Source organism: Channa argus, chromosome 19, assembly GCF_033026475.1.
Source record: "Channa argus isolate prfri chromosome 19, Channa argus male v1.0, whole genome shotgun sequence".
In the NCBI taxonomy this organism is placed as follows: domain Eukaryota; kingdom Metazoa; phylum Chordata; class Actinopteri; order Anabantiformes; family Channidae; genus Channa; species Channa argus.
Window position 1 is genome coordinate 19759793 of NC_090215.1, and position 21135 is coordinate 19780927.

General features: G+C 39.9%; 1 protein-coding gene across 9 annotated transcripts in view; it reads left to right on the plus strand.

Moving 5' to 3' along the window:
* The window catches only part of LOC137104355 (nebulin-like), a 75569-nt gene that overhangs the window by 30693 nt on the left and 23741 nt on the right, over positions 1 to 21135 (plus strand). For 7 of the 9 annotated variants that reach the window (XM_067485354.1, XM_067485345.1, XM_067485348.1 and 4 more), the window contains 37 exons: positions 2805 to 2906; positions 3141 to 3251; positions 3631 to 3741; positions 3931 to 4041; positions 4340 to 4450; positions 4599 to 4712; positions 5074 to 5184; positions 5275 to 5385; positions 5477 to 5587; positions 5801 to 5911; positions 6698 to 6808; positions 6903 to 7013; positions 7564 to 7674; positions 7818 to 7925; positions 8042 to 8152; positions 8236 to 8346; positions 8635 to 8745; positions 8925 to 9035; positions 9244 to 9354; positions 10098 to 10208; positions 10691 to 10801; positions 11040 to 11138; positions 11430 to 11540; positions 12005 to 12115; positions 12440 to 12550; positions 13883 to 13993; positions 14423 to 14533; positions 14863 to 14973; positions 15607 to 15717; positions 15804 to 15911; positions 16687 to 16797; positions 17337 to 17447; positions 17982 to 18092; positions 18253 to 18363; positions 18563 to 18673; positions 18814 to 18924; positions 19405 to 19512. In XM_067485354.1, coding sequence (XP_067341455.1) covers positions 2805 to 2906; positions 3141 to 3251; positions 3631 to 3741; positions 3931 to 4041; positions 4340 to 4450; positions 4599 to 4712; positions 5074 to 5184; positions 5275 to 5385; positions 5477 to 5587; positions 5801 to 5911; positions 6698 to 6808; positions 6903 to 7013; positions 7564 to 7674; positions 7818 to 7925; positions 8042 to 8152; positions 8236 to 8346; positions 8635 to 8745; positions 8925 to 9035; positions 9244 to 9354; positions 10098 to 10208; positions 10691 to 10801; positions 11040 to 11138; positions 11430 to 11540; positions 12005 to 12115; positions 12440 to 12550; positions 13883 to 13993; positions 14423 to 14533; positions 14863 to 14973; positions 15607 to 15717; positions 15804 to 15911; positions 16687 to 16797; positions 17337 to 17447; positions 17982 to 18092; positions 18253 to 18363; positions 18563 to 18673; positions 18814 to 18924; positions 19405 to 19512 — 4080 coding nt within the window. Of the gene's footprint in view, positions 1 to 675; positions 748 to 2804; positions 2907 to 3140; positions 3252 to 3630; positions 3742 to 3930; positions 4042 to 4339; positions 4451 to 4598; positions 4713 to 5073; positions 5185 to 5274; positions 5386 to 5476; positions 5588 to 5800; positions 5912 to 6697; positions 6809 to 6902; positions 7014 to 7563; positions 7675 to 7817; positions 7926 to 8041; positions 8153 to 8235; positions 8347 to 8634; positions 8746 to 8924; positions 9036 to 9243; positions 9355 to 10097; positions 10209 to 10690; positions 10802 to 11039; positions 11139 to 11429; positions 11541 to 12004; positions 12116 to 12439; positions 12551 to 13882; positions 13994 to 14422; positions 14534 to 14862; positions 14974 to 15606; positions 15718 to 15803; positions 15912 to 16686; positions 16798 to 17336; positions 17448 to 17981; positions 18093 to 18252; positions 18364 to 18562; positions 18674 to 18813; positions 18925 to 19404; positions 19513 to 21135 lie in introns of all 9 variants that reach the window. The other 2 variants (XM_067485352.1, XM_067485347.1) reach the window with 1 other exon arrangement.

The window sequence follows — 21135 nt, forward strand, 5'->3', positions numbered from 1 at the left end:
TTAAATTAAATGCTTCTTTGAAACAAATGAAAAAAGCCGATGTATAGATGCATGTGTCTGTAAATTGTAGGGTTTTTGGCCAGTAGTCAGACAGTTAACAAACTGTAGCTCAGTCCTGTGAAGTGCTGAAAGTCTTGAAGGATTTTTCCGTTCTTTGATGAATTCTGTTGAGCAGATTTATTTCCCCTGCAGTGACCCCCGCTCTCCCCCAGCTCTGACTCTTTGTATTGACCTTGTCATGGGGGATCGTTTTTATAAGAGCTTAGAGCGGATTAGTGAAACTACAAATAAAAAAGTGCCATCATTAGCCTTTGATAGCGGGATGTTTGGGATTGAATCCGGCCTGTTAAGGGAGGCAACGGATTCAGGGTTTGTGAATTAGGACTGTTTCCCTCTGGTTGACTCATTATTGTCAGTGAGGTTCGGTGAATGATTCAGTTTGCCAGCATTGTTCTTTTGTTGCAAATTTTAGGAGCCACAGTGCTGCTTCAAAGCCCATTATAGAATCCTTTCAAGTCTTAATGTCTAAGGTAACTTTTTCTTGGGATGAAAATTATTTTACATAAACATTACAACAGTAATGTTGTCTGACTTCCGTCTAAATGACTTCAGTGTAGCTGTTTTCTCAAAGGTTCATTGTGGACTGAATGTTCATGCTCTCTTCTGTGTTAACAGGCTTCTTCTGATGTAAAGCCTCCTCTGCCTGATCCATCATTTAACAGGAGATGCAGCTTACTTGCCAGTGATGTAAGTTTTCTCTGTGTCAGGTTATTTTATAATTTAGAAAAGTTACACTTGGAGCCATGTGGGGAAATCAAATTTTAACAATTGCGGCAAGTAATACTGCACTTTATTTGTGTATTTGTCTACTCTGGTTGATGGATTGACAGGCTGAACTCAAAAGAATCCAAATTGACACTAAAGCTATACCATGCAATTTACTGTCAGCTAGCATTATTATGAGCCCTCCCTCTCCCTGCTATGCGCTTCTACTCTCTGCTGCACCATCATCAGTTCTCGTTTGCAGTTTGTGCACTGTGTGTTAACTGGACTCCCACGCTGTTCATTCAGTATAGATGTAATCTGTACAAATTAAGGCAGTGTTCATTATTGAATGTGCTAAAGCACAGATCCTGAAGAACAGTCCTAAAACTCAATCAATAATAATATGAACATTATTTGCTTTTGTTGTCTGTCACAACCCCTCAATACTGGGTAAGGTTAGTCGAGTTTTAAACTAATTGACTCAAACTGGGTTTGTTTACTTACCCGCTGATATGTTGGGGTGTAAAATGTCCTCCAACTGGCTTTTATTCGATTTTGAACACAGTTTCTCTATGTGAAGTCTTCACACGTTTAAGAGAGAAATGCATCATTCTCTTCAGATATGAAACGACCACAGTGTTGCTATTGGTAACCATCCTTTTAAAGATCCAGTGACGCCCATAATTCATCAGAGGGAGTGAATACTCAAAGGAAAAACACCTTTCATATTCTACAACAGCAGTGTGACTCAAATATATCCCAGCAAAGCACTGAATGAGGGTGAATGTTGTTGTAGGATGTGGGAGGGTGAGATCTTGATTCCCCGGAGTGACTCAAACTCAGCACCTCGGCTGTTTTCAGCAGCAGAATGACTCATCAGCTACAGAGGAAGCAAGTGAACCCATGTTCTAAAATCACCTTCGTTCTTCCAGCTCCTGTCCCTCCGCTGCCGGTCTTATGGTCTCTACATTGTGTCTGTGAAAACAGCTTATGAAGGGGGATGAAACTCTTCTTCTTTAGTTGTTTCTGTCACGTGTCGTTCTCACACATTCTGGTGAAGTGTTGCACAAACTACAATCCTAAAGCCAGATCTACCAGTCCAAGGTGTTTCTGTTACCATGGAGATGTTAGCCGCTTTAAATAGAGCAGCACATGGAGAACAAATTCCACTGTTCAGTATGAAACAATATATCATCTACAGGACATTTAGAAATGCAGAGTCATACAAAGCACGGAGTCTGGGAAACTCTTTAGATATTAGTTTAAAGAAATGTAAAATGCCGTGTGTGTGTGTGTGTGTGTGTGTGTGTGAGTGTGATTAAAAAACTATGATGGACCTGCCTGCAGCCAAAGATCAAATACAGACTACAATATGGCTGAAGTTAGTCTTTTTAGACTGTGTGGGGTCTTTTCACCCTGACCTATGTCTTTCCCTAATGCTAAAAACTCTACTACTGCCCACCCCCGCCCCTCTTTATCGTCTTCTGGCTAAAATGAGTCCACCGTCTCTGTCTTCAACCAGATTGTTTTAGGTGAACCACTGTTTTGTACCAGAAGCTCCTCTTGCTTTGTGCCCACGCTGGTTTCGTTCCACAGATTGTGTGCGACAGCTTATCATCTGTGGATTAACTCCATATTTCTCCTGGGTCGCTCCAAAATATCTGCCGGTCTGTTGTTAGATCCGCCCTCTAATTCCACTCAGGCAAACTGTGGCCCATGTTTAACATGTAGTTCAGTGCATCAGAACTGTGGTAAATGTATTATGAATTACATGAGCAGTACATGTTGTACTGGGTCAGTTACATTGTTTTAATAGTTTTAATCAGTCCCGGCTCTTTTACTGGCTCAGAACACAGAGCAAATATTAATATTAATTATGTTTATTTATACTGCACACACTGTAAACCCGCAGGGTGGCTCTGCAAAACAAAAATTGCAACATTCCTCCTGGGAAAGAAGCAGAACGTGCAACAGGAGATTACTATGCATCCAACATAAAGACTCAACACATACACTCTCATGTCTCCTCCTTCCTGCAGGTGAAATACAAGGAGGACTTTGAGAAGATGAAGGGCCAGAGTCTGTTTGTTCCTGGAGCCGAACTCATCCATGCCAAGAACATCAGCGCTGTGATATCTGAGGTCTGTACACAGAATCGTACTGTAGCTGGTCTTAAACACTCGTGTGGAACCTCAGTACATAAATAAAACGTGAGCTAATTTTAACCTTAAAAACCAGTAAACCAAGTCTTACCAGACAGTTTAAAATAGTCTTGAGCGGGCCAAGTATCCTCACTTTGTAAATAATGTCCGTATCTCCTCACATAGAGAGATGCTCTTGATCCACCAAACTCACCACTTTCCAAACCTTTTCAGTCCAAGTACAAAGAAGAAGGGAAGAAGGAGGCGTCCTTCTCTCTGTACTCCCTCCTGCCAGAGACTCCAGAGACACAACATGCCAGAGAGGTTTCAGAGCTGCAGAGCGAGGTACTTACACCGATCACGAGTGGCTATGATGAAAATGCTTTATTTGATGAAAGTAACTATAGTTATCAAATAAACGTAGAAGAGTCAATATGAAGTAGCAGAAAATGGATACATTCAAGTAAAGTAAAAATACGTCAAAATTATATTTAAGTACAATACTTGGGTAAATGTACATTGTTAATTTCCAAAACTGTTATTAACAACAGACATATTTAGATGATAGAAAATGTTTTCACAATAGCAGATTATTAATGAATAATAGTTCAGTGGTGATGCAGTAACAGTATAGCACACTGTAAACATTAAGGTATATAAGTGTGATGCTCATGAAAATATAAAACTAAAACTAAACATTTTGCAATTATGTGTTTTACTTTAGATTAAATACAAGGGGAATGTGAAGACAGAGATTTCGTCCTCTCTCTACTCCCTCTTGCCAGAAACCACAGAGACCCAGTTTGTCAAAGAGCTGACTGAGATACTGAGTGAAGTCAGTTTGTCATCCATCTTTCCCCGCATCCATTTCGGTCTTACTAATGAAATTGGATTATTTCAAATCTTCATTTAGCCTGAAGGAAGAAAAGAAAACCTCCTGTCTTTCTGCCAAGAAATTGTTAACATGTTATTTTGGATGTCTCCACTTCCCATCACGGTTAATCTCTCCCTCTCTGCTCCTCAGAACAAGTACAAGGTGGAAGGAAAGAAGGAGATGAGCAGCAGTTTGTACTCTCAGCTTCCTGAAACCGCTGAGATGCATCTGGCCAAGACCGTCCACGAGTTTCAGAGTGAGGTACTCAAGCGTGAGAAGGATTCTGAATGATGCCGCAGCTGTGTTTCAGCATATTTCATCAGTTACCTCCATGAGCGAAGGGTTTATTTCATGCAGCAGCTGCAGGTGTGAGTAAGCTAAGCGTTTAGCTGAGAGGCTTCCCATTGTAGATGAATGACATACACAAAGCAAACACAGGGATTTCATTTCATGTTTAGCTTTACGAGTAAATCGACGCCACACCCCAAAATAAATGACTGTGCTATGATTTCCTGAGGAACTGATTTGACTTCCTCTGACTGGATCTGTCCTCATTCAGAAAAAGTACAAAGAAGACGGGAAGAGAAAAGCGTCCATATCCCACTACTCCCAACTCCCTGATACTCCAGAAATACAACATGCTCTGGAGGTGTCACAGCTGCAGAGTGAGGTATACACACATACAAATACACATGCCACTCATTTGTATTGCATCAGGCAATATGTAAGCTGCAGTTTCTGGGTGCTGTGATCGTTCCTCAGTGACACGGCTGCACCTAGTATGTCTCTGTCTGAAATAAATCTTTTCTTTGCCCCAGGTGAATTATCGGCCTAAAATGCTTGTTAAAGGAGCTCCGTCCTCTCTCTACTCTCAACTCCCTGAAACCACAGAGATCCAGTTTGCCAGAGAGATGACAGAGATGCAGAGTGAGGTAGAGCTCGTGTTGTACAGTGTAAACTGAGAGTTAAAAGCTGTCAAGTTTCTGATGTGTGAACTTGGAGAGTTTGATAAAAGACAATAACTTAAACGTGTGTGATAATTCGTAATTCAGGATATTTTATGTTCAAACTGATTTTCAAATGTCTTTCATCTCCATTTAGTTTTGCACATAGACAACACTTTTGAGGTTTTGCTGCTTTTGGCTTGTTTGTGCACGGCATAATATTTGTAGCTTGGCTGGGATGAAGCTCACACGTGTAACTGCTGTCCCTCTGCATCTGGACATGGTGCCACACACTGTCTTCACTGTCTGCTAACTAAGTGCTTTAACTTATTCTTTTGTCCACTTTCAGAGTAAGTACAAGGAAGGCGGCATGAAGAGTCTGTCCCAGAGTTTCTACTCCCAGCTTCCAGAGACCACAGACACACAGTTTGCTAAAACGGTTGCTGGGCTCCAGAGTGAGGTGAGACAGTTAATCGTGAATTGTCTGTTACGAACATGTGTGAAAGATGTTTGAAAACCCTAGTGCATGAAAAAGTGCTTTTGTTTTCAGATGCGGTACAAAGAAGCAGGTAAGAAGGACTTGAACTCGTGCTTGTACTCTCTTCTCCCGGAGACTATAGAGACGGCTCACGCCAAGGAGGCCTCTGAGCTTTTCAGTGAGGTATGTTTACTGAATAATAAATTAATATAAATATCACAAATATACTTTTAGTTTTGCTCAGTTTGCCCACTTCCCTATTTTATGATTGCAGGTGAAGTATAAGGAGGATGGTAAGAAGGAGATGAGCATCAGCTTGTTCTCTCTGCTGCCTGAGACCATGAACACCCAACACGCTAAACAGGTGTCGAACCTGCAGAGTGAGGTAGTTAAATATGTTTTTGCTATAAAACGCATTGTTTTGTGACCTTTTTTATGTTTTACTATATAAATTCGGCTGCTGGCTTTGATTTTCTAAACCACCAATTAATGAAAGTTTACATTCAAATTCCAGAATATGATTCCTTGGATCAGTTTAGGTTTTTCCAATTTTTGTAGCTTTAATTTTCAGAGCATTGCCCCCCACCCTCTCCTGCAGGTGAAGTATAAAGAAGGTTTAAAGGAGAAGATCCAAAGCACTTTGTACCATCAGCTCCCAGAGACCACAGAGACCCAGCTGGCTAAACAGCTGTCTGAGCTGCAGAGTGAGGTACACCACGCATCCTCACACTTCTTCACTCTTACATCTAAGACCCACAACTTTTTTTGGCCTGAGATGTTTGTGCAGGGCTCGACTCAGCGAGAGACTTCACATTAAAGCTGTGGACAGATTTTTATTCTTCCCCAGTCACTAGGAGTAGTGCACTGAAAGTAATGATACTATAAAAGACGTCACTCAGACTGAATAGATGATGGATCTTAAAGCATATTTTTCACCAAGGAATTTGTCTGTTGATACCTGACTGTTGCTGCTGGAAGGACACATAACGTCTCCTTCTCAGACAAAATGTAGATATATACAGTTATCAAAGCAATTGTGTGATGACAATCCAGTTTTTGATGCAGCTTTTTGAAAGTCTGTTGATGAAGAGGTTTTTTATAAATGTTGTGGGAGGCAACATTTGTGGATTGTGTTTTGTGGAGCGGTTTGAGCTCACTGAAGCATCACTTCTCAGTCGTCATGGATATTCAGAACCACTAAAGCCAAAAGAATTTGTAAAAGTAGTACATTACATTATGATAGATATTATTTTACCCCCTTTAAAAACTTTAGTCTACATTAAAGTATTTTTACATGACTTCAGTTAATGAGTACTTCTTTGGATGACTCCTTATTCATTGATACTTGTTAATAAGGTCTGGCAGTGTTTTCCCTCATTCTGTTTATAATTAATTACATTATTAATGGTCTATAAAAGTTATTGCACAGGAATGATTTTTTGGTATCCAGTATATTCTGTTTCAGAATATTATGTGAATAATATTATGTTTGCAGGTAAAGTATAAAGAAGCTGGAAAGAAGGACGTGAACAGTTGCCTGTACTCTCTTCTGCCTGAAACTCTGGAGACACAACACGCTAAAGAGACCAGCGAGCTGCTCAGTGAGGTGCTTCACCTGTATGAACCTTTAATGTTTTATAATGTTTAAACACAGGTTAATGCACATGAGCTGATTGCATATTTATTTTACATCTCATCAGGTTAAGTACAAGCAGGATGGGAAGAAGGAGATGTCCAGCTCTCTCTACTCAACTCTGCCCAACACTGTGGAAACCACCTTTGCCCGAGAGATGACTGACATGTTGAGTGAGGTAATAACATTTATGAAAATTAAGAGGGACTGAAACTCTTTTACATTTTCATCTGAATGTTGGGACTGAACGTAACTTAAAAACTAGGTGCTAACTGAACCCTGTTTAGATGAGACTTGCACTGAACATTGAACATCAAGGTGTGTAAACCCCCCAGCAGATGCTGTAGAGAACGGCAGTGTGTTTGTGATGTTTCTAACATGATTCACTTATCACAAACGTGATTATCATCAACAAAGGATCAAAAAGGTTATCTGCATTGCAGCCTTTAATTTGCATTTTACTGCTGCTCTAAAGATTCAGTCCATGCTAATGAAGCTGTCAGAGCCGATCTGTGAGGACACAAAGACGAGTTCATTAAACACATGATGAAAAGAAAACATAAAAAAAAAACACGACAAGACACGAAGCTTTGTCAATTGTGGAAAATGAGGTTAATTACTGATGTTTTGCATGTTTTCAGTTTGTATGGTGAAACACAAAAACACTAGTGGGCAGACTGAATTGTCCAGAGACATAACGCTTCATGTCTTTGGTTTTCTTTCTACAGAGTAAGTACAAAGAGAATGGGATCAAGAGTCTCTCTCAGAGTATCTACAGTCAGCTGCCTGAGACGGCTGATACGCAGTTTGCTAAAACTGTCTCTGAGCTGCAGAGCGAGGTGAGGAATGAACGTCTTTATCAAAATATGCTTTTACATTTTTGAATAACTTTACTCTTTTCAACATTTTAACATTTCAACATTACCCTTTCTGTCCACTGAAAAACACAAATATCAAATAATTTAATTGACTTTAATATTAGATGAAGTACAAAAAGGGAAGGAAAGATGTGTCCAGCTCACTGTATTCCACTTTGCCTGAGACTCTGGAGACGCTGCATGCCAAAGAAGCTTCTGAGCTAAGGAGTGAGGTATAAACACACCTCTACCTGCTCTGCACGTGGTTAGCACACATCTGCACATCCATCCATCCATCCATCCATCTATCAATCCTTTGTGTTATGTCTGCTATCCTGTGTATGTTCAGCTGAATTACAGGGACGCTCTGAAGAAAGGTCTCTCTTCAAGTCTGTTCCACCTGCTGCCCGAGACCTTAGAGACAGCCCATGCTAAAGAGGTCTCTGAGCTGCTCAGCGAGGTGATAACAACAAATCAAATGTTATACAAATCTTCTGTGGGCTGGTGAATGAAGCTGTGGATTAAATGCTTCTGTTCTTTCAGGCGAAGTATAGAGACGATGGTAAGAAGGAGTTGAACATCAACTTGTACTCCCTGATGCCTGAGACCATCGATACCCAACACGCCAAAGAAGCTTCGAACCTCCAGAGTGAGGTAAGTTACACATCTGCCCAGGGGTGGAATCCTCCAGTCTCTTCTGGACCTAACGTGACACATCATATCATATATCCTGACAAAGGTAGTCCTCAAGTCTAGTGGTTACATTTTAAAGGCCAACCCTAAGCTAATGCAAAAACCAAAGCTTGCTAGACCCGTTAAAGAAAATCATATTTTCATCATAAATCATATTAAAACTGTAATAGTGTAATGTTGCAATGGGGTGACTGAACTTATAACTGTACACATGCATCCAATAAAAAACATACTATCGTCTCCTGGCAGGTGAAATATAAACAAGGTCTGAAGGAGAAGAATCAAAGCACTTTGTACCATCAGCTCCCAGAGACTTTAGAGACACAGCTGGCCAAACAGCTGTCTGAGCTGCAGAGTGATGTAAGGATTTTCATATTGGTTTAGTGTTTTTAGGGATAATGCTGTAATTCTACTTCGTATTTTTTCTGGAGAAGCCCTAAAGATTTCAGGAAAGCCAGAAGCCTTCCTGTACTCAGAGCTGTTCTGTAGTTCTCTTTCGTTTAATTTCATGACAAGTGACTGTTTATTTCAATTTGTAGAACAAGTACAAAGAGGCTGCTAAGAAAGAGGGGAAAACATGTCTCTACTCCATCCTACCTCACACCATGGAGACGCAGCACGTTAAAGAGAGCGCAGAGCTGCTCAGTGAGGTAACACTGAGGTGGTTTACTTCACTGTTATCTGAGAAGACGATGGACGGCCCAGAGATCAGAATTAGGATTGGGTTCCTAACTGTTGTTATGTTGTTTGGGTCAGACTGTGCTTTGAAATATCAGATGATATGAATTATTTCACTAATGCAAATTCGAAACCTTCCTCAACCATCATCCTCTGCTGTTTGATGCTGTTTTATCACAGAACAAGTACAAAGAGAGTGGAAAGAAGAAGATGTCCAGCTCCATCTACTCCACCCTGCCAGACACTTTAGAAACCAGTTTTGCCAGAGAGATGACTGACTTGATGAGTGAGGTGAAAGAAAAATATAAAATATGTCTGTTAGTGCCAACGTGGTCCAGGGAGAGAATACAAAACCAACAAGTGAAGATCTCCAAAATTATTGTTATTATGCCCATAAGATCTCCAGATGTCCAAGTCTTTAACAATGGGCTTTCAGCTGAGAAAGTCCCATTATCATTAACCCCACTGTTTGACATACAGTTTCACCTTGAGGTTCAGCAAATAAATATATAAATTATGCTAAATATTGTGCAAATAAACCAAAAAACGATGTGGGGAATCCTGAATTGTTACTTTGTCCTCAAACATTTTAAATTGCAATGAAATGCGGTGAACGTGAGATTTCTGCTCTTACTGAGAGCAGATGCTTTCTCCAAGCAACAGTAATAATGCTGTTTGATTGGTTATAAATAATCACTACCCACATTATCCAATGCTCTCTGATGTTTATTCCTTAGACAGTATCAAAAGGGTCCCGCAGGCTGTTCATAATGTGCACTGGAAAAGAATCATTAACAGTATCTGATCTGGTTCCACGGAAACTCTGGGTAGCATTTATATAGCATTCATCACAATTCATTTTAGGGCACAGAGTTTTTGGTATCTCATCCTTATCCCAAAGGGTTGTAGTGTAGCTGCCCAGTTTTCAAGTGCAGATACACATTTTAAACATGCTAGGAATCGTAAGAAACTGTTTTATTACTGAAAATCTTGCCCCAAACATAATCAGACATTTTTTTTTACATCTTTTCCAGAACAAGTACAAGGAGAATGGGAGGAGAAGCGTCTCTCAGAGTTTCTACTCCCAACTACCAGAAACGTCTGAGACTCAGTTTGCTAAAGCTGTCTCTGAAATGCAGAGCGAGGTGGGAGACAATATTACTCACGTTTTCTTTACAGTTATTCAGTCTTTAGCAGTCTAGAGGTTATTGCCAGAACATAGATTACACATTTACACAATACACATTTTTATTCTAAACCCCTCACTGTATACATCCAACTGCAAATAGAACATTTCTAATCAAGGACATGTTTTACTTTTTTAGTCCAAGAGCAATGAATCATGTATCACAAATATGCAGATGATGTGTATCTCTTTTGGTCTCTGCTTAAATATAGAGATTAATTTATGTTTAACAGTATAAAATGTTTGAACCTGTTTGCTTCTAAATAGACTTTAGTTAAATGGGAAAGGAGGTTTGTGCACATCTTTAAAAGCTTGTTAGAACATTTTGGATTATTGATTAATTTATTCTGATGCTGAATGAAAAGTCTCCAAACAAATTTTTGAGACATTATCTCTGGAGCAGCAGAATATTTCAAATAATAGGTTTGTTTTTCATTATAGCTGAAGTACAAAGAAGCAGGAAAGAAAGGAGTTACAAGCTCGCTGTACTCAACTCTACCTGAGACTCTGGAAACACAGCATGCTAAGGAGGCTTCACAGCTGCAGAGTCAGGTGATTGTACTTCCGAAAGGCCAGTTGAATTGGCGTAAAGCATCCCACATCTCTCTGTGTCTCTATTGGATTATTCACAAATTAGTTTGTAATCACTCTTTGCTATCATGGCCTTCACACTTTCCAGGACCGGCTCCGACTGAAGCAGTTTGTTTAATTGTGCTCCTTAGGTTCAACAATAAGCTTTTAACTACAAATGTTAAACTGAATCGGTTTATTTTAATGCTTACTGCTCCAGCTGAATTACAAGCAGAGAGAAGCATCCAGTCTTTACCACCTGATGCCAGAAACCATCAACAACCAGTTTGTCAGACAGCAGACGGAGATGCTCAGCGAGGTACAGCTGTTGTTACCTACTGTGGATAGAGTCTTATCCCACACCTTTAAACCTTTCCTTAATTTTTCATTTGTCTTTGAATTATCACTTATAATAAGTAGTTTACATTTCGGTTTGCCAGAAAAATATGCAAAGATGTACTATATCCACAGTATCTTCCTCAGTGTAACCGGTGTCTTAAAGATACTCCATTGTTTTTAGCTCAGTTTAATTCTACTTGAACATCTGAGATCTGATTTCCTAGTGAATTATTGACTGAAAGGATGCCTCTGGCTGTTTAACCACCACAAGGTCAAGTACAAAGAAGATGGTAAGAAAGAGATGAGCGTCAACCTGTACTCTTTGCTGCCCGAAACCATCGACACTCAGCATGCTAAAGAGCTGACAGAGATGCAGAGCGAGGTGAGTTTAGGCTGCTCGCTGTGGACGGAATATTTAATCCACAGAACAGAACCACCTGTCCAACATAAATTAATTATGAAGTCCCTGAGCACATTCCCACAACATAAAGTCTGTGATCCTTCAGCTTTTTGAAACAAATCTGAGTGATTACACTCAAAGATCACTAAGATTTCAAATAACAGAATAGTTTGTTAAAAGATAAATGCAGCTCATCTGTTTTCCAGACTCTTGTGATTGATTTATGGCAGTTTTCTCTGTGACTCCATGTCCAGTAGAGTAGGTTGCTGAGATTTGCACCCAGAATGCAACCAAATGACAATTTTGTGGATCGTGAACATGTGAATCACCTTAGATGTTGATGGGGCTTTACTTTTGTGGTTCAAGCACAACATGTCACTAACGTTGCTAAAAACAGTGTAAACACTTCACATTAAACCTGAATCTTTTTCTACATTCTGTATCAGGCAAAATACAAAGAGGCCGGTAAGAATCAGGCCTCAGCGTCACTGTACCACTGTATGCCTGAAACATTGGAGACACAACACGCTAAAGAGGCCTCGCAGCTTCAGAGTCAGGTATGCAATAACACACACACACACACACACACACACACACACACACACACACACACACACACACACACACACACACACACACACACACACACAGCATTAAACCATTTTACATCAGGTTGGCATCATCAGGCTCTGTGCATCTCGTAAATAGTTTGTTCTTGTAACTCGTTCAGCATGATCTTTAAACAAGGGAACTTAGAACTGACACTAAAAGAGTGTGTTAAAAGAAAGGAAATCATTAGATGAATGGTCAGCAGCATGCATGATTTTAAATACCTTTTTTTCCTCTAAAATAAATCCTATTTTGTGTTCTCTGTCTTACAGATTTTGTATAAAGAGGCTGTGAAGAAGGAGCTGGCATCTCCAGTTTACCACAAGCTGCCCAACACCCTGGAGAACCAGTTTGCCCGAGAGCTCACTGACATGCAGAGCCAAGTAAGAACAATGGAGCATCACACATTGGCAGTTTTACACAACATGGACCCTTTTTAAATTCACATAATATTAAAACAAATTTTGCCTACACACACACAAGCAGAGTAATGCATACTCATGGGAGAAGTACGGTTCCCTGAAGAAGAGGAACCAGGTACAACACGAGTAAGAGACAACACGACCTCTTGTGGCCTCGCCGTAGACTCCTTTATTCACGACTGGCGTTCCCTTTCAGTTAATTCACTCGGTACAACACAAGTATGGGACATGTATTCACAGCAGTCCTCAAACCCTGGGACAAGATCCCCAATAGCCATTCTAGTGCATCATAGACCCAGCAGCAAGAACAGAGTGACACACTGAAGGGGCTGTCACATCTGGACAGTAGAACCAGACAAATGTGTGTGGAGAAGACCAACGACAACGTTCCGTTGCCAGCAGACTGACTGTCTGTACATACTATGACTTTGTAGGCCAACAGGGGGCCACCAAGATCAGGGACAGACCCAGATGGCTCACCCTGCCTAGAACTGGGAACCCCCCAGTGTCCAACCCCAGAGCAGCGAAGCGGTCTGTTATGGAGAAAAACAGGGCAGTGGGATTGTGCTTCAGAGACTGGGAAGTGCAAGGCCATTTGGGGCTGGTCCCCAGAACAAACATCACCCGTTGTTACAGGGTTGAACGCCGTAGCTGGTGACAAAGTGCGCACGACTCTGGCTTGGCCGACGCTCTCCTAGTGTGGAGAATGTCTAGACAGATGTGGCAGGCTTCAAGCTGAGAGAAGCCATATCCCTGAGGACAGGGGCGAATGGTGGGCTTGTTCTTTGCCATGTTAGCAGTGATGCTCATAGCGGTTAGTCCAGTTAGCACAGCTAAACAACAATTAACACACTCGGGACACTTTTCTATGTACTTGCATTCCCGCAGTTTGCATCCAACCAAGTACAGATCAGATACTTAAAAGTGTTCTCGCCCTTTTATCGAGGATAAAAGATGAGCTAGCGGTCACATCAGCAGGCGGCAGCCCAGCTTCTATGAGGATCTGACAGATAATGCTGTGGTCATTCCAGGGGACGAGACTTATCTCAGTAAGCTGTGGTAATTTTACCACTAGCTCTGTTGTCAGGGATTCCTACACAACAATATAGAAATACATGCATATAAAAGGTTATATGAACAAAAAACTGGTGCAGTGTAAATTGCATTATGTTTCTGTGGCACATGATAACAGTAGCCAGTTAAAATGCAAACTTCATCTCTCCTGTGTTTGACTTAATCTTCTGGTAAAATCGCTGAAGCTGCTTATTGTTAATTATCTGTCTCTGGTTGTAGAACAAGTACCGGGAGGATGGGATGAAGACCCTCTCTCAGAGTCTCTACTCTCAGCTTCCAGAAACTACTGAGACTCAGTTTGCTAAAACGGTTTCTGAACTGCAGAGCGAGGTGAGATGAGGATTAAATCCACATACATGCATGAATGCTTACAGAGTAGGGTTGTGTTTTTTTGTTTTCCAAGACAAATCACATAACACCATCAAGTCCATTTTAACAACATTTCAGGAATTCAGACTTAAAAAAACTGGGAAATGTGACCAGGGTGCAGTGTCTCTTTCATAGAAAGTAGTATTTGTCACAAAGATTTTTCTACAGTCATAATGTGTCGAAATCTAGTCATTTGTGTCAAGTGGTGTTGTGATTAGTGTGTGGTGTTGCTAACTCGTTTGTTTCTCTGTCTACTTTCACGCAAATTGTCTACAGGTGTCACAATACTGTAAGAGTGAAGATGCTGCTAAGGCCTTGAGGAAAGAATTGCATTGCAATGTGTTTTGTTTTGTTTTTTCTAAATGTTTCCTATAATGATACTGTTTTCAGACAAAGTATAGGAAGCTGGGGAGGCAGGAGGCCGGCAGCTCTCTGTACTCTGTGATGGCAGAAACTCTGGAGACTCAACACGCCAAACAGGCCTCACAGATGCAGAGCCAGGTACAGGACATATACCCGAGAATATACCTGAAGTACTTTTACTTAACTTTATTTTAAGATTCAAAATAAACTGTAGGACTTTGCTTTGACAACTTTTAAAGGTTAATAATGTCAGAAAGATCAGGTTTACGTGCACACTGTGTGGAGAAAGAATGGAAACATTATTTGCCTTTCTGTAGTTATTGGAGATTTGATTCTATGTTAATATCTGTACATTTTAGGAAATTTATTTGCACATTTGGTAACTTTTCCCACCATGCACTTCTTCTCAGTCAAACCAGGACACCTGACCAAAAAAATACACACTTCTCTCTCCGTCGCTGCTGCAGGTGAAATATAAGGAGGATGTGCAGAAGGATTTGTCGTCCAGTCTGTTCTTCACCCTCCCTCAAACTCTCCAGACTGAGTTGGCCAAAGAGGTGACGGAGCTCCAGAGTCAGGTAACACAACATGTTCCCTTATCAGCTGCATGTGGCCTTATAGTTACACTTCCTTTAATTATTTTCTCTTTTTCATCTTCTACTGAATAATTAATCTTATTAAAATCTTCTGTGTGCTGTGTCCGAGCATCTGTGAGAAGCTTGACTGCTTCTAACGTCACATTAGAACTTCAGTTTTTCAACACAACAGCTCTAATAAGTCTGCTGTAATGACTGAAGGCTCACTGAAGTGAGTAAAAACTGCACAGAAAAACCCGTTTCTGTCATGTACATGCAGACATTTCTCGAACTTAGAAAATATCACAGAAAAGCGTTTTATCCAAAGCTTCAGCCCCAGTCAGTCCAGCTGGCTGATAATCACAGTTTTAGTTTTTCCCTTTGAGTCCAAGTTAGGCTGGCTGAGCTGACACAGAGTCTCAGCTGCAGCTTCAATGTCTGAGCAGGAAGAGGAGGAGTAAGGTGTTCCAGAAATACGGTGTTACGTAGGTGTTACTGAAGCTTCAACCAGTGTTGGATGAAAACGTTTTCTGAAATCACTTCGCTCCTACAGCTGCTTTCTTTTTGAACACTTCCACCTGTTGAGTGTGCTGGAACAGGGAGACTTGTGTAATGATTTGTTGTCATGTACTCCAGGTGAAATATAAAGAGGGCCACAAGAAGGAAGCATCATCCTCCCTCTATCATCACCTCCCTGAGACAGCAGAGATGCATTTCGCCAAACACGTGTCAGAGATCCAGAGCGAGGTGCAGTTTGACTTTCTGTGATCATTGTCTTTTCTCCTTTCTGTGAAATATCTGTTTAGATGTGTTTTTTCTTTCTGTCTTGCTAGACAAAGTACAAGAAGGACAAAGAGGATCTGCCCAACACATTGTTCTCTCTGCTGCCTGAAACTCTGGAGACTCGCTTTGTTAAGGAGATGGCTGAGACACACAGTGAGGTGGGAAACACTGTAAAGGGAGCTAATGAAGTTTTATCAGTTCGCAAATTATGATGTTGCTGTGTTTCCAGCCTTTGCTCCTATGTTTTGATGAAAGATGAAAATGCAAAAAAATGCAAAGCATGTTATCAGGGGTTGATTAGATGTTGTGTTTTTCATGTGTATTTACTGAGCACAAGCAATATGACTTTGAACTCTGGCTCTATGTGTTCATCTGACTTATGACAATTTATTGAAGTTTAGAATCATTTTTGGCTTAGTTTTCAAAGTCGTCTTTGTCCTCAGTGGGACATAAAGCATCAACACTTTGCTTCCATTAGCACCTGTCTAAAACAGCTTTCTGTGCCTTGACCATGTCAAGTGAGATAAAGGCGTCTGGAGTTTGCTCTGCTGCAGACTCTTTTTATGACAATCAATATCACACGTGTAGAAATATAAACTAGAAAATGATAAACTGACCACTAATCACTCCTTTCCTTGGTTCTGTATTTATATGCATCAACTATTTAGGGTCAAAGAGTGTAAAGTTGAATCCCATTGGTCACCAGCTGATTGATCCTTCTGGTGATGTCACAGAGTGGTTGCTATACCAACAACCAATAGGAAGTGTAGCTGATAACAATGTCAGTGAACATACAGTAGTAGTTTGTACTTCTTCATTCGATAGTTGAATAACAGTCTCAGGACGGACTGTGGTAGGTGTAATACTACAGAAATCACTGGGTAGTGTGTTTTCAGTTAACATGGTCATTGACTGTGTGTGTGTACATTTCAGGTGAAATACAAGCAGGCGGGGAAACAGCAGGCAGCGTCCTCTCTTTACTCCAAACTGCCGGAAACTCTGGAGACCAAACACGCCAAAGAAGCGACTGAACTGCAGAGTGAAGTGAGTGTTTCTCTTCTCGTCCCTCTCTTACTTCATGTGATGCTCTTTGGCCGCACGTTTGTTCCCCTTGGTTCAATTCACTCAGTTTTACAAATACTAAAAACACAAGCAAAGGAACTTTATGTATCAGTTTTCAGTAAGACAAAACTTGAACTCAATCTTAGGTTATTTGAAATATTGCTTTATCTAGTTTATAACTTACATTCTTAATTATCCCAAAAGTATGAATTAAGAAAAAAATAAGGTATGAGCTACTGTATCTAACCATGCATATGATTTCAACTTTATTTTATCAGAGACAAGTCTCTAGATATAAATTTGATTTGGTAGAATGTAGCAGGAACATTGACTCCGTGCATCTTTTTCCATAAAACTAAAGCTGTAAACGCTTGGCCCTTTACCAGCAGCCTGTTGCATATACAATAAATGGCACTCAGATTTCTATCAAGACCCAGTGGAAATATCCCAAACTGCTCTATTATGACTTATTTTTCTGGAGCTGAATCACTTTGTGCTATTTTATTGTTTGTGCCTCACAGAAAAAGTACAAAGATGAAGGAAGAAAGGAGATGACATTGCCTCTGTACTCTCAGCTGCCTGAAACCTCAGAGACCAAGTTTGCCCGGGAGATGTGTGAGATGCAGAGCGAGGTATGACTCTAAAAAATAGTGAACACATTCATTGTTCTTGCATTGTTCATCCTTTCATTCACAGACTGTTCTTATCTTTATTCTGGTATTAATAAAAGTACTAGAATCAAATGCAAATGCAAGTAAATATTCAGTGCTGATGTCATACATCACTCACCTGTGTTGTTCATAGCAACGACCCTCAAAACTGTTTCCAAGACAGAATATTGTAAATATAATGTTGTTTTTCACAGGGGCTGAATGATGTAACAATCATACTGGGTTTGTCTGGGTCATTGCTGAGCCTGCTCAAACAGCTCATAGGGATGTGAAGCAATCCCACTAAATTTAAACTAGAGAGGAAAAAGTTTTTTTGTAGAAACCGAGCGGATTATATTGTTGCAATATAATGTGTACAACAGAAATTAAATCTTAAGGAATCTTAAAAGACTGTACAACACATTCAGGATGCAGTTTGGAAAAGACACTGTCCTACTGTGGACTCGCCTTGTTAATAGCAGAAATCTCAATGTCGTGTTGTGTTGTCATCTCCAGAACAAATATAAGGAGATTGGAAAGAAGCTCCAGACTGTCAGTGTTTACTCTCAGCTCCAGGAGACCAGTGAAATCCAGTTTGCCAAAGCTGTTTCTGAAATACAGAGTGAGGTACGTCAAGATGTCAGCTCATTTAAAAGCTGCATGTCAAAGTTAATGGCAACAAGCAACATTTGTTACTTATTATAAATTCCTCCGATTAAGTGAAAGCCTAAAACCTTTATTGCAAATACACTGAGTAGTGACTCAACAGTATGTTCTTGTGTTCTAGGCCAAATATAAAGAGTCTGGGAAGAAAGACATGTCCAGCTGTCTGTACTCGAAGCTGCCTGAGACTCTGGACACTCAGCATGCTAAAGAGGTTTCACAGCTGCAGAGTCAGGTGTGTACAGATAATGTGTTCGGGCCATTGTGCACGACACTCAAAGCCAGTGACTTTTATATCTTCAAAGGTACCTGAAGTATTTGTATCAGTTTAAATGTTTGTATGGTTTTCATATGGTTTCCAATACTGAGCTCAACACGGGATTAAATAAGTAGGATTGTACGTGTTTTCCCTGTGTCCCTCCATCTTTGTGTAGGTGAAATACAAACAGGACAATAAGAAGGAGGGGGGCAGCTCTTTGTACCACCAGCTACCTGAAACCACAGAGACACAGCTGGCTAAAGAGCTGAGAGACATTTACAGTGAGGTGAGGAACAGCAAACATTTGAAGGGTAGACGTCAATCTACTGGGTGTGTGTGTGTGTGTGTGTGTGTGTGTGTGTGTGTGTGTGTGTGTGTGTGTGTGTGTGGTAAAAAAGCTAAAGTGAGCTGTGTTCGCTTCCACAGGTAAAGTATAAAGAAGAAGGGAAGAAGGAGATCAGTAAGAACTTGTACTCGCTCCTCCCAGAGACAGCAGAGATGCAATTTGCCAAGCAGATGTCAGAGATGCAGAGTGAGGTGAGGACCTTACAGAGACGGATCCCAATTTATTTTGATTAGTAAAACTTGAGAAGGTATTTATTAAAACATTGTTAACAATTTGAGACATTCGTTTAGCAGGTAGACATTGGGGAGGGTTGCGTCAGGAAGGGGATCCGGTGTAAAAACTGTGCCAAATCAACATGAACTTACAGGATAAGCAGAGAGGACAAAAAAAAATTTAATTAGCATTAGTTATATTAATAATTGTCTTTATGAATCAGCTTGTTTGTTTCCAAATAATCCATAATTAGTAGTTCATCCATAGTTTGTTTAGAAGGTAGTGTTTTTTTTGTCAGTTGTGTCTGTTGCATACTGTTGCAATAATTCTATCCATTGCCTGTATCAAGTTTTCATTAAAAACTAAATGAAATCACAATAAGTTATTCTAAATGTTGGACAGTATTTCTATGTGTTTGTTTATCCAATTTATTGGATTAACTAATCTTTTGTTTGTAGACAAAGTACAAGAAGGACAGAGAGGATCTGCCCAACACGTTGTTCTCTCTGCTGCCTGAGACGTACGACACTCAGTTTGTTAAAGAAATGGCTGAGACACACAGTGAGGTGGGAAACATTTTCTTGTGACGGACTCTCTTCACACACAGTCACATTACCAGACGCCTCCTCGTATTTTGATATAAACAACTGCTCCCTGCAAATTAAACTTATAGTAGTAGTAGTTCTTATTTCTTTGTCGTGCTGACACATCTGACTCATCCCAAAGAGGATAACAATCCAGCACAATTTCACAGCAAAGTGATGCCTCTATAATTTAAAGGCATCCTTGGGTCCTCAATGTACCCTCTGCATATTTGCTTTATTATATAATAATGCACATCGATGGTATTTTACCAAATGAAAAACATGTTAAATACATTTCTACATATAAGGGGATTTCACTGTGGTATTTGTTATATTATCTCCTGTTTGCTTGTTATTGGCCATTTGAACTTCCCTAATTGTGACTTTGAGCTCTTCATTTACAGATCTTTTTAAAATTTGACTCATCATTGCATTTTAAGACATAATTCTTAGTAGTACTTGTCATCAGAATCTGAGATCTCACTTTCAAATAGGCCTTTAAAGTCTTTTTCCCATTTGTTTTTTTATTTTTATTTTTCATGATCCAGTTTTATAACGACATTCAGGAACCAGTACCTCCATTGGTTTTTTTTTCCTTTTTTTTCAACTAATGCTTGTGCCCAGTTTGGTTATTTCAGATCAAATTGTTCAGTGTTCAAAGTTTTTATTATGAAGCTTTTTTCCCCTTTAATCAGTTTACAAAAACTACTGTAACATTTTTCTAAACTTTCTTGTTGTGTAAAACTGAACTAGAAGTCATTCTTTATTTTCAATATGGTTGACTGTTTATACAAGATGATATGAAGTTATGAAGCTGGCAAAGTCATGCTGTCTTTTTTTTTTAGGTGTAATTTGGTCATAATCCTAAAGAGGTTCAGTATAACTATAAAATAAAAAAATACATAAAACCAATCAATAGAAATCTAAATAAATAAAAAGTGCCCTGAAATTCTCCATGTTAGTTCTGCTTGTTCACAGAAATTATCCAAAACATCTCTGAAGGTCACCTCTTCCACTGCTTTTAATATATTATCAAACCTGTTATCTGTCTTTTTAATGTCCACTAATACAAATTACCTAAACTCCCAACACAAAGAAAGCCGACTTAAGAGCAGTGTATCAGATGTTGAGCGTGCAGAGACGGACCGATAAGAGATCAGGAGTTGGTTAGTTAGTTAACTTCATCCCCAATGGGACATCAGGCGTCAACAGTTTGCTTCTATTAGCACCTGTCTTGAGCAACCTGCTGTGCCTTGACTATGTCAAGAGTGATAAGCAGGTCTGGAATTTACTCTGCTGCAGACTGTCTGGCCCTGTGACTTTTTACACTAACGACAACATCACACAAGTACAAATATAAACTACAACAAGATAAACTGATCACTAATCACCTCTTTCATAGTTTTTTTTTTAATTTATATGCATCAACTATTTAGGGTCAAAGAGTGTAAAGTTGAATCCCATTGGTCACCAGCTGATAGATCCTTCTGATGGTGTCACAGAGTGGTTGCTATACCAACAACCAATAGGAAGTGTAGCTGATAACAATGTCAGTGAACATACAGTAGTAGTTTGTCCATCTTTAGTCCTTAGTGGTTGAAGAAC